The sequence below is a fragment of the Oculina patagonica genome, chromosome 6, assembly GCF_052425735.1.
Source record: "Oculina patagonica isolate OP01 chromosome 6, crgOcupat, whole genome shotgun sequence".
In the NCBI taxonomy this organism is placed as follows: Eukaryota; Metazoa; Cnidaria; class Anthozoa; order Scleractinia; family Oculinidae; genus Oculina; species Oculina patagonica.
Window position 1 is genome coordinate 9,141,474 of NC_135763.1, and position 13,026 is coordinate 9,154,499.

The 13,026-nt window shown below is 39.3% G+C and overlaps 1 protein-coding gene across 2 annotated transcripts in view; it reads left to right on the forward strand.

The window, feature by feature from the left end:
- The window catches only part of LOC144659001 (cAMP and cAMP-inhibited cGMP 3',5'-cyclic phosphodiesterase 10A-like), a 54,273-nt gene that overhangs the window by 35,526 nt on the left and 5,721 nt on the right, over positions 1 to 13,026 (forward strand). Inside the window, exons 7-20 of one of the 2 annotated variants that reach the window (XM_078519525.1) lie at positions 90 to 189; positions 628 to 661; positions 1,572 to 1,631; positions 2,528 to 2,586; positions 2,838 to 2,888; positions 3,410 to 3,468; positions 4,196 to 4,247; positions 5,100 to 5,242; positions 5,764 to 5,925; positions 6,818 to 6,873; positions 7,550 to 7,608; positions 8,855 to 8,997; positions 9,808 to 9,897; positions 12,049 to 12,199. In XM_078519525.1, coding sequence (XP_078375651.1) covers positions 90 to 189; positions 628 to 661; positions 1,572 to 1,631; positions 2,528 to 2,586; positions 2,838 to 2,888; positions 3,410 to 3,468; positions 4,196 to 4,247; positions 5,100 to 5,242; positions 5,764 to 5,925; positions 6,818 to 6,873; positions 7,550 to 7,608; positions 8,855 to 8,997; positions 9,808 to 9,897; positions 12,049 to 12,199 — 1,219 coding nt within the window. The remainder of the gene's footprint in view (positions 1 to 89; positions 190 to 627; positions 662 to 1,571; positions 1,632 to 2,527; positions 2,587 to 2,837; positions 2,889 to 3,409; positions 3,469 to 4,195; positions 4,248 to 5,099; positions 5,243 to 5,763; positions 5,926 to 6,817; positions 6,874 to 7,549; positions 7,609 to 8,854; positions 8,998 to 9,807; positions 9,898 to 12,048; positions 12,200 to 13,026) is intronic. The other variant, XM_078519526.1, reaches the window with a different exon arrangement.

Genomic DNA, 13,026 nt, shown 5'->3' on the forward strand with positions numbered 1-13,026 from the left:
AATTTTGTCAAGCGCCAGAACTGAGTTAGAAAAACAGGGGACACAAAGTAGCTAGCTTAATACATTTTTGTCTGTTTATTTGGTCACAGATCGCGATCCTTGTGCCGTCAAACCATTGGATATGGTGGAACTGTAGTAGCGTATGTTGCAGAGACAGGGGAGAGACTATTTGTAAAGGATATTCTCGGGGTAATGTATTTTACTTTTGTTTATTTTTTCCTCATGCTTTATGTAACTACTCAATTGCTTTTACGTAACTACTTAAACAATACTGTTACAGCCTGCGTATTACGGCGGCACAAGTTTCTCTTACGTAAATTATATTATATTGTAAGTACGCCGGTTTGTAGCCTTTTTGTGTGTATGTAAATAGTAGTTTATTTTGTAATTGACTTTTTTTTAAGTAAAAATCATTAAAAAAAAAACATAAATAGAAAATGGTCGATGCCACTTTAGCGTCACTTTGGACACTTTTCGAAAATCTTTATAATAGAAAGAATGTTTAAACTTTCTCGTTCCTGTTTGAAGTTCTAACAATAAATTTTACGTACAATTCAACTTGTAATCACTAAACTAGTCGGTATTTTACTGGTATATCATTATTTTATTATTTTTTTCTTGTTGTAGGATGAACGATTTCCCAAAGGGATCGGTATTGAAGGTAAGCCTACATATACAGATCCTCCTCACTGGCGATAAAAGTTTCAAACGATTTATTTTTAATTACTATGGTCAGAAAAGCAAGCATCATCAGAGACATGTAAAATTGGTCTTAAGGCGGACCAAACGGAGACGCAACGCAAGTTTTTCACCGTTTGGCTATCCAACGCAAGTCAACGCAAGTCTTGCTGTTTACTTTACGTACTGAATTGCAGCCGGCGCGTTGTAGCATTGACATGGCGTTTTTGACAACGTGTGTGCACTTGCAAGTAAACTTGTGAGTCCGTTTCGCCTACGTGCGTCCATTCGCGCTACCGTTTGGCCAGGGCTTCACTCCCAATCCTGATATAATCCCTCAATAAAAGCTCAGCATTAATCAACAGACAGAAAACGTCTTGTAAACCAGTGATCACCAGTGCATTGCAAGTTGACCTTAACCCTCCGGAAACTCTTCTTAGTAATTTTAACGCCTGAACTGGCACATCGTTCTACTTGCAGTCCTCTTAGAGAAACACCACGCGCTATTGTAAAGTCGGCATTTAATGGTTTAAAAAACGTAAACAATTATTCACATACTCTAGCTACTTTATCTTGGTTAATGATTAGCCACCTTACTTTCGGAAATTCATTTCAAATTCGTCGGCGTTTTCGGTCATGCTACTCTAATGCTTCGAGAAATTTTATTTGTGTCAGTTGCTTTGTCATGAAGATGGTATTGACATCAAGTTTCATCGGTGTTTTTCGCAAATGTTTCTAAAATCGCGAAAAAAAAGCAAGTGGCTTATTTAATATATGAAGTGTAAAACAAAATCTGCAAATTCCCGAAAGTAACGCTCTTCCTACTCAAAAAAATAGTAACTATTGGAAGAAACGATAATATTAATGAGTTGAAATTTCCACTTACGTTTCAGACAGCACAGCCCAATCTGTGTTATGCCAGCCCATTGTACAAGCAGATGGGACTATAGTTGGTAAGGAGACGCCATTTTCTTTGGTATTCTCCACGCGCTTTTTTTTTTAAAAAAAAAGCAATACATTTTCTGATATCGGTTATTCTGATATTGGTCTATTCATGGTTGATCATTTACTCTTCAAACCCCCCCCCCTCCCCCCCCACCCCCCACCCCGCTTCGTCCTGAATAACAATAAGCGTTTTCTTCCAAGCAACGGTCTGAAAGGGACACAGTCACGAGGATTTTAATGCTTTTTGGTAAAAGTGAATAGGTCTTCTCGCACATGGAATGCACCTAGTACATCAAGATGCAGATATAAAATAAATCGTCAAAACTTCGAACAAAACTTGAAAAAATCAGCCTGATTTTTTCAAGTTGAGATCTAAAGTTCCTGATGGCATCAAAATAATATCACTTGTTTATCGCTTTAGTACACTTGCATGGCGATTTTTTACAAAATTGGACCACTATTTTGTAGTTTGAATATGTATTTAGGCTCTTGAGTTTTTGACGTGAAACTGGTCACAGTGTCCCTTTTATTTTGAAGCACTAGGCCATGTCAGAACCTTATTGGTCGTTGTGAAATCGTTGCTAACTCTTAAAAGTCACTGGGAAAAGTAATTCTTTTTGGTTCAATGCTTTTTGCAGCAAACGAGTCGCATCGTTCATTTCGGGTGTGTTGCACTGCAGGGCAATGTTTCGTCAAACTTTTGAAGTGGCAACAGAATTTTGAAACAAGTCTCGAAAAAAAAAACACATAAAAATTGGCGTTTTAACAACTTTAACGCAAACACAGTTGGATATGGTGTACAGTGTCAACTTCTACCCCTTCCCTTTCAGTTCAATTGCACGAGTACTGATTAATTTCAATAATACAGTCCTTTGTGTAAATTCTAAATTTGATTGTTTTTCAGGTATTGTCGAATTGGTCAAAAAGCTCGGTAATTCACCATTTGAGAGGGAGGACGAGGAGGTAAATACTTCATTGTTTTTTTCTAGCGGTTTTATCGAAATTTTCCGATCCAAAAGTAACCAATCAACTCCCAACCCCCCCCCCCCCTCTTCCCCGTTTCACGTCGCCCAAAAAGGTAAACAGGTACCGCGACAACTCTGACGGCCATCGTTTTGAGGAAATCCTCTACTCCTCCCCCTTCCCTGACCTTACATGAAGTTACCAGGTTCTGTTTCAGTACTTGTCTGACGTGTTATTCTTTCACATCGTAGATCGTCAATAGTTATCTTGCTTGGGGCAGTATTGCTATTCACCATGCTGAGGTAAATGAGTTTCAACCAAGCTACGGTCCAAATGTTAAAATTACAATTTGTTGCTTGTCTTTTGTTCGACTTTATTTATCGCTGCTTTTTGTATGTGATTATCTAAGTAAGAGAGTTCTTTTTCCCTTTAGTAGACAATTTGTCTAACCCTTATCAATATTCTCTAATGCGAACCAAACAATTTTATTAATTAGGGGTTTTTATGCTGCTTTTTTTAAAACTTTGCCAATAAATAAAGAAGAGGCTGGTATATTCATGCTTGATTACTTCAGTCACCTTCGTAAACATTTAACCAAAATTATCCGTCAGACATAAACAGCAGAAAGGCTTTTACTCAACAGAAAACAGTTTAAATTCTTTTGTACGCAAACTGGTGAAATGTATTCGTGAGAGGTTTATCTTGATGGTCTTTATTGCAAAATTCGGACCGCTTTGGAAAGTCCGAAACCAGTATTTATTCACTACTTTTTATCATGAAACATTTTGCCATATGACTTTATTACTATTATTATCATTTTTAGATTTCGAAACAAATGCAAAAGCAAAAGGACCTGAACAGTTTCTTGCTAAATGTTGTAAGGTGAGTATATTTAACAATTAGACGGTAAGCTTGAGGTTTTTATCGGCTGATAGTGGCGAAGGTCGAAGCCCCGAACCAACTATCAAAAGCAGATAAGACAACGGCAGCGAGCGAGAGTTTTCGATTGCATTACTTTCAAAAAATTTCGCGGGATGTTAAATTGTCGGGCAATTTTTACCTCATTTCGGACAAATTTTGGACAAACGTTTCGTACACTTTGCTGTATCATAGCTTAAGTAAATTTGTGCCTACAATGCACAAATCAGACTGCAAAAACATCTGTGAACATGATAGTTTTAGTGCATCCTCAAGGTTTTACCGATACTTCGTCGCGAAAATAGCACAAATACTATCAAACCGTTAGATATCTCAGGCTTTTTCTAAACTGTAGATCGCTCCATTAAAGAAACTAAACTTTTTTGGAGCTCAAAGTGTACTATATTTATGCCACTGACTCAAAACCCTTCTTTGTTTTCCCGCCGTGCTGTGTACCTAACATGCACCGTTAAAGTGTACTGTAAAAATTTTGGAGGCTTAAAAATTTCGGACGGTGTATTTTCGGACACTTTTTTGTCCGAAATTGAAATCGTCCGAAATTTTTTGCAAGTAATATAAATTATGGTATTTTGGAAGAGTGTTAGTTCACTGGTGGTCGTTAACTTCATTGTAAATTCCATCTAGTGCGTAAAAATAAACAAAGCTCTTGTATTGTATGTTCGTTCCTTAGATCGATATTTGACGAAGTCAGTACGATGGATGTCGTTATCGAAAAAATAATGGTAAGTATATCGTGTTTTATACCATGCCATAGAAAATACAGCCAATCAGAATACAGGAAAGCCGTTGTATATTCGACGGTATTCAACCCAACCTTCCCATCGTGCGCTGCGATTGTATTCTCGACGAAATTTAGTAAGCGTATTTTCTATGGCATGGTATAAAATAGTTACACAACACTTTCTCGTGGTATACTATGGAATATCCCACTTGTCTCTTGTATTTTCTTGGCATACACACTCGCCTAAAGGCTCGTGTGTATACCGAGAAAATACAAGCGACTCGTGGGATATTCCGTAGTATACCACTCGAAAGCGTTGCATAACTAGTATATACTCGTAAGATTCGCGTTGAGCTTCGAGATTCTTTGTGCAAACGTGTGCTTCGGTTTTCAATGCACGTTTTATGAGATGGTTGCTAGTAGTCGTTGTGTTACTCGTAGGCATAAGAGTTTTAGGGGAAGACACTGTCGCGCTTCCATTCGATCACTAGCTATAAAGCCGTTAGCGCCACAAATTGCAAAGGAATATTTTTTTTTCCTTTTCCTTCCATAAGCTTCTCCAACCGATTCCAGCGCATTGTCTTTTCAATTTTATTGTAACAAATCTGAAGCTCAGCTGAAGAGCCGTGTTTGATATTTTTTCTCCTACTCCTTCGAAATTGTTTTCTATGTCGTCACGCGACACGTTGAGCTTCTCCAGAAGTGTTGCGTGACAACCGAGGGTATTCACTTCTTCCGAGAAACGTCCTCAATGTACTGTTGAAGGAAGGAGTTCCTTTTTTCCCATTCCCGACACCCAAAAAAATCGTAAATACTTAAACCGGATTTCCTCTTTTAATTATTTGTACAACAGGCTTTCGCCAAAAGACTAGTGAATGCTGATCGATGCGCGCTGTTTATGCTGGACACAAAATCAGAGGAGTTATATGCCAATCTGTTTGACGAGGGAGACGAAGACGGCTCTGGATACAAATTTCGGAATGGAGCGGAAATAAGGTAAGATGAGTGATCTGAAAGGGAAAAAAAAGAATTCCGATTGAAATTTGGTTCCGAAAAATTTGTAAGTAGCATTTTCCATGATATTATAACCATAGTAACGGCATAATGTTTCATTTAACATGCCACTGTGCCTGCAAAATTGCTAGAGTTCTAAGTTAATGTGTTGTATTATATATGCTGCCTTCACGATAAAACACCTTACCGTAATCGCGTCAACAGGCCTGATAAGTGGCCAAGAAAATCAAAACAAAACTGAAAACAAACAAACAAAACATAAAATATGATACAGCGGCAGGATAAGTTAATTTTATTCGCAAAATATTCGAATAAGTACAATCCAATTCAAACTTTGTAAAATAGAATTTTAAGAGTGTCTAGTTCAACGCACGGCTTATCAGTTTTATAAAAGCTTTATGTCAGAATGTGTCCTTTGAACTGAAAGCAGTTCATTTAGAGTTACGGAAAGTGGGTCCATGGGCTCGTAATTTTCTATTTCTTTTTTTTCTCTTTCTTCTTAGATTTCCCATTAAGAAAGGTATTGCAGGCTACGTGGCAAGTACAGCGGAAGTACTGAACATCAGCGATCCGTACCGTGACACTCGATTCAACCGAGAAGTCGATATGAAGACCGGTTACATTACAAAGTCTATACTGTGTGTCCCTGTCAGGTGTAAAGGAAGGTAACTAATAATTTTCACGGTTTTTTTTGAAAATTTGTAGCACAAAGGCTTTCTGTTGACTGACTGACTGACTGACTGACTGACTGACTGACTGACTGACTGACTGACAAAGGCTTTCTGTTGACTGACTGACTGACTGACTGACTGACTGACAAAGGCTTTCTGTTGACTGACTGACTGACTGACTGACTGACAAAGGCTTTCTGTTGACTGACTGACTGACTGACTGACTGACTGACTGACTGACAAAGGCTTTCTGTTGACTGACTGACTGACTGACTGACTGACTGACTGACTGACAAAGGCTTTCTGTTGACTGACTGACTGACTGACAAAGGCTTTCTGTTGACTGACTGACTGACCAACTCGGAGTCGACGGAGTCGTGAACAGAGTTTCCGATTCCGCTTAGGACACCATCGTTTATGATCCAGTGAAAACTAGATTGTCTGAGTCACAAACAAAAAGAAAGTAATGGGAGGGCTTGAGAACTAACATCGTGATTGGTTTGTTCTTCCGCTTCTGCTTGCGACTCCAACAACTTGTAGTTTTCACTGGATCATAAGCGACGAAAAAACTTTTATATTCTTCCGACTCTGATTCCGTCGAGCTTATGACTCCCTTGGTGACTCCCTTGATGACTCCGATGTTCGATTTTCACTACGACGTAAGCGCTCTTACGACTCCGATTACGACTCTTACGCTAGTAAAAACCATCCTTGAGGAACTCGAATCAAAAACGTGTAACCGGCGGCAAGAGTGGTAAAAGTCGCGCGAGCTTATCACGATAATGTTGTCAGTTTTTTTCTTTGTTGAACTTGATTCGAAGTACATATATTCCTATCGTATTCTACACATTTTCATCCTCTGATTCATCTTGTGACTTATTTGTAGCGTCATTGGTGTCGTCCAGATGGTCAATAGCAGGAGAGGGTTTTTCTCAAACGAAGGTAATTTGTTTGGTCATAAAATTAGACAGCTTTCACCTGCTCATAAAACATGTTAATGTTTTTATAACTTCAGTTATGTTCTTGTTCTTGAGGTACATTTATTTGCAAGCTCATTCCTTAACCCTTTCACTCCTAAACGCGCGATTTGCAGGTGCAGTCATTGATTCACTTGTGACGTCATCAATTAGCACGTCAGTGGAATTTCGTGCTAAGAATCTGATAAAGCTTGGATCGACCTTTATACAGGACTGTTCATTTAGAATATCAGTTGCATTCTGACAGAGCTAATCAAAGAAAAACAAAATCCATTCTTGGTGCAAAATCGTTGCTTAAACAGGCCAGTACACCTGTAATTGGTCAAGGTCCCCTTTTCAGGGTTTTCCAATGATAACGTCAAAACTTTTTCGGCCAAAAGAAAAGATATGAAGAGTAGAAAGTAACGAGAATAAGAAAGCGGAAAAACGGAAGCAAAAGGGGCAAAAAAGTTAAATAAAGTAAAATATTGTACATTTTAACACAGAATCCTTATCAAAATGTTGCTGAAGTGAAAAAAGTGCTTCTTTAGCAAAGTTGAGGTAAATTCAAGACCATAGCACCAACATTTCAGTAAAGTGGCTAAAATTTGGGAGTCAAAGGGTTAAGAAGGCGTCTCATCCCTTATTCTGTTTTTCTTTAGATGCCCGTTCATTCGAGTTATTTGCTGGTTATTGTGGACTGGCTCTACACTACAGTCAGGTGTGTTGAGAATGAACAAATTGCCGATAACAGCTGCAAAATGTTAACATTGAATACTGCAGCCGCTGCAGTAGTTCTAAACATCAAAGAGAGATTTGAAGTGGAAACAAAATTAATCAGAGCGTATCAGTTTGAATATGGCTCTTAACGAGATCCTCTTTATTGAAAATGAAAATTATCCCTAGAAAAACGAACCACTTTTCAAAGACTCATTGAATGTCACGCAAAAGGGATGAAAAAAAATTTCATACTGACGACTTACGACTACTGAGTTCCGTGTAGTGTCTACGTTTAAATTAGATGGAGAAATTCCCGAATCAAACAGTACACGGATCTGTATCTATAGTGTTTAGTCTGCCTCGTCCCCAGGCGTCCTCGTCCTTGGTCGTGCACGGTTCGCTTGGTGTTGTGGGACTGACGTGCACGGTTCGCTTGGCGTTCTGGGCCTGTAACCATCAATCCCCGCGCTCCCTGTTTTCCTGCCTTACCGCCTCAACGTCCGGCCAATCGGCGCCTGGGGACGAGGCAGGTGTTTAGTCATTATAGTGTTGAATCTCGGTTGCATGTCTAGACTGTCCACAGCCCCCTATTTTTTCGTGTTTTTTCAATCGATGAGCGCGCGGTGAGAACGGCAAGATAGAGAACTGGACGCCAGTGCAAAATGGAAGAAGCAGTCTATTGCATGTCTTGAGCTGGATATTGGAAATGAGCCCTCAATAGAGACGTTGTTTTAAAAGATAAACAGAAAAGAAACTATATTTCTATACGGTTTTGTTTAAGCTAAAAGCTTTAAGGCCGTGTCTGTGAAACAAAAATTTAACAAGCAAATATTTCATTAAGAACCCTAACAAGCAGAAGGCTTTAACAGATGGTTATTTACAGAACGCAGAGAAGTCGAATTCGAGACCATGGAACCGCAACCCGGGAAACTCCGTATTCTAAGCCTAGCTCTCTATAATCCAGGCCATACCGTTTTGTTTGCTAATAAGTTTTGTTGTTGTCGTTGTTGTTTGTTGGTTTGTTCGTTCGAGCAGTCGAGGGTAAAATCAGTAAGAAAATGACTTTAAACGAAATGGAAATAGTTTCGAGTTAAATCTGTCTTCCACTGTAGTTTCGAAAAGATAGACAACGTATTGTAACAAAGTATCCCCAGCGCTTGACCTATTTCTAACGTCTCCAAAGTATGATAGAAAGATATGTTTGACACCCATTTTAATGGGAGAATATGTATGTGTTGTGTTCACAGATGTACGGTCAGCTGTTTAAAGCTCAACAGAAGCACCAGGTTGCACTGGAGGTGCTGACGTATCACTGCTGTGTAGTGGAGAAGGAGACTAGAGAGTGCCTTGAATCAGTATCTGCCTGCACGCTACCTAATGACTTTTACAGGTATATATGGTTGCAAAGAATCTTTAATCGCCATAAATGTCAGGACGCACTAGGCGACAAGTCACAACGACAGGTCTCTGCGACAAGTCGCTCCGTGTGTGACTGCTTCAAAACAAGCCGCTGCGACAATGCGCTTGACACGCAGCGAATTTAATTTGGAATAGTAGGAATGTGAACTAGTTTTCCAATTCAATATGACAATAATACATGAAGCTGTGTCATTGGTTAATTTATATTTTGTCGCAGTAGTGTACACGCGCTGCGAAAACGCTGCTCTGGCTCATTTTGTCGCTGCGATCAGTGGCACGAATTCAACTACGCAGTGACGAAATTCTGTCGCAGCGACAAAGATTGTCGCAGAAATACACACGAGGCAACATGTTGCAGCGACTTGTCGCCCAGTGTGTCCCGACCATAAGGGGCAGAAACGATGATAAAAACTGTGTCTCTAACATCGTTTTGTTATAAATTCAGACCTACTCCAGAGATAAAAATCAAGAAGGTTTTTTTTTTCTATCTTCTTAGTCTAAATAGCAGCATTTTTCTTTAGTTTCGTATCAATACCTACTTTAAAACTACGTAAGTGCTTTCTTCTATTCGTTTCATTTCCGAGTTGTACGCACCGCACTGCATGATTTATGTAGTCTTAACTAAGGGAATGCGGAGAACATTGAAAGTCGCTGGCGTGCTAGTTGTTTTCATCTTCATTGCCCTTCGTTTCCCTTGGCTCACTTAGTCTAGAAGAAAAAACTCGCCTTTATTTCATCTAAGACATTCATGATTTCGTCGTACTTTTGTATCCTGTTTCAGCTTTGAATTTAACGTCTATCAAAGCGATGACGATTTGACAAATTATTTTCTTCTGATGACAAAGGACTTATTTCAGGAGTGCAACATAAGGTAAGTAACCAAGTGTATTTTACAGAGGTCACATTTTTAGTTTGTCAACGACTAGTGAAAACTGACAAGTCTGTCATGGGAAATTGAGAAATGCGCTTTGTGACAAATTTTTCGCCCTGCCTTCTCAATTTGAATACATTTACTCCAAGGCTAAAGTCAGCGAGAAAATTCCCAACCTTCAAATCCTCTCTACCCCTAGGCCTTTGGCCAACAACCGCTCTCCTCTCACTTCCAATTTCACATATACTTTCATGCCATGCAACCATATATATCATACTCAACAGCCTAATCTTCAAATTAGCTAACAAATACACTGCACTGAGTTAGTGACCATAGTTAATAGAGGGAACTGGTTAGGAAGCCCGGCAAAGGAACAAAGGCAAAGAGGCCAAGATTTATTGGCCATTCCGAGGTTGCGCAGGGAACTGGGGCGAGTTTCAAATTTTTAATAATCGATAATCTGACGATAATCATACATGAATTACGTAATCGCAATGTTTCTAATGGTTAGTTGCATGAACACGTGACCACCTTTTGTATTTTGTCAGGTTTTGTCCACTTTCAACCCCCAGAACAGCAAACAATAACATACATCAAGACGGAGCCCCGAAAGAACTTTGCTGTACTTCCTAACCATTTCCCTCTATTAACTATATAGTGACCCACCATCTGGCTACATTATTTCGTGTTACCATGGTTACATGATTAAAAAAAAGTCCTAAAGAAATGATTCAGTATGGGTGGGAGAGATTTACGAGTTGTGACGTACACCAGTTGGGACTTTTCTATGTTTCTTTCAAAAGTAATATTTGAGATCTTTTTTACCTTATTATAGGAATATTACGAAGCATTTGAACAACACGAACAAAATTTACGCGTAATAAAATTAATGCGAATTTAAGAAAAGTTCTGGTTTTATCTTTATAGTAAAAAAGTTAACGTCAATAAAATTAACGCGAATTTTTGAAATTCGCGTTAATAACATTTATCGTAAATTTCCTATAATAAGGTATTGTGTAAATAAAAAAAGTCTTTGTCCGAGCCAATATAATACAGCCGGAGCTTATCCCAGTTTCCTTAGCATTAAGCGACTAGGAGTGTTGCTACTCCCCCCTGATTGGGATGCTAGCCCATCGCAGGGTTACCCCCCAGCAGTAATTTCGCCGGTACCCATTTATACACCTGGGTGGAGAGAGGCACTATGAGAGTAAAGTGTCTTGCCCAAGAACACAACGCAGCGCCCCGGCCAGGCCTCAAACGCAGGCCGTTCGACTCCGAGTCGAGCGCGCTAACCGTTAGGCCACCGCGCCTCCCATTTAAATAGTTAAAAAAATAGGAAAAATAGGACTAAGTGTAACGTGACATAGCTTCGTTTATTGCTATTTTCAGTCGAAAAGGCTAGGAAATTGAATAGCTTCTCGAATGAAAAATCTTGTAAATCATGCGTCTTTGGCAGAAAATTTTTACTGAGTCGTTTTTCGTGCTCTCTCTGCATACCGCGTGAGAAAATGTTTTTCTTCATGATGTTAAGGCCTGGCTAAACTGGGAAACATTGTTGCGAAAACATTGTTGCGGACGCAAATGTTTCCCAGTTTAGCCACGCAGGAAACATATGTTTCGGAAACAAATTTTGCTTCACGGAAACAAAAAATGTTTCTGCAGATATGTCCAGGATTGAACGCTAATGAGATGCACGTTCCTCATGACAGGCATCACAAAGTGTCCTCATTAATAAAAGTTCACCAAAATTTGTCAAATATGAAGTAATATGGAAATGCCATATAGCGCAATCAAACATGAAGTACTCATTAAACAATACTTGCGTTCAATCCTGGACATAAGTGAGCCACCCTGGAAACAATGTTGTCTAGTGTGTGACAGTTTGTTTCCTGAACATTGTTTCCTAGTTTAGCCACCCGGACAGCAAAACATTTTCCTTGCTTCCCGCTAATTTAGCCACCTAGAAAACATGACAAAGAGCAATGTTTCTGCAACAGTGTTTCCTAGTTTAGCCAGGCTTTTAATCTTTTTTCAGTTTCGTCGATAGTCATTGCTCTACTGTAATTGGTCGCAAGATGTTGGTTGGTGTTTTTAACCGATTATCTTTTTTACTAGCCCGAGCTAATACATAATTATTCCTTTTTTTCCTAGACTTGATATGGAGACTCTTATTCGCTTTACCTTGACTGTGCGCAAGGGTTACCGTCCTGTGGCTTATCACAACTGGGGGCATGCGTTCGCTGTGGCACACAGCATGTGTGTCATTATGAAATTGGCGTCCGAGATCTTTACCTGGGAAGAGGTACACCCCTGATCTAGTTGTCTGTTTGTTTTTAAGTTTGTTTTTTGTTTGCTTGTTTGTACATTTGTTTCTCGTGTTTCTTGCGTATTTCTTTACCGCTTTATATCTTTTCGAGAATGCTCTAGAATCAAAAGATAGTAAACGTTAAAATTTACCAATGCTTGGCCAATATTTCTATCCATGTAAGAAAGAAAATAATTATTACACGACCGACCTATTGGATGAAATTTGCTGATGCCATAACTAGAAAGGGCATTTCAATTTAGATTCCTGCCAAGTTTGCCGGGGAAATGATTGAAACCCACATCTAAGCATTGCAAAAAATCTACAACCTTTTGTTTGGCTGTGTTTGTCAATATTCAACGTATTCCTCTCGTATGGTCACAGTGTTCTATATGGCAAAGTCAGTATCATTTTATCTTGTTTGTACTTTGCCAGACTTAATTTAGTTCTCGATGTATAGAGTGGATTTAATTTAAGTGTCGTAAATCCAAACCAAAGCAATTACATTGGCCATCACAAGAAATACAAACCACACGATGAACCAATGAGAACAGGAAGAAAATACACGTGACTGGCGCCAAGCGCGGGAAAACGCGTGCGACGAATTCTTGGTAAGGTTTGGTTTTGAATCTGAGTGGCTGGGTTATTGGTGCGAGAATTGCAGTCGAATCGCACCGCGTAGTAAAGCCAAACCAAAGCTAAACTTTAAGGCCCAGTTATACGGGCAAGATTTTATCTTGTCTCGCAACATTGTTGTAATATTTGCAAGTTGTAAAGTGTTGTCGTGCGTACTACCACTCGTATTGCAAGTTGCGGCAACATGT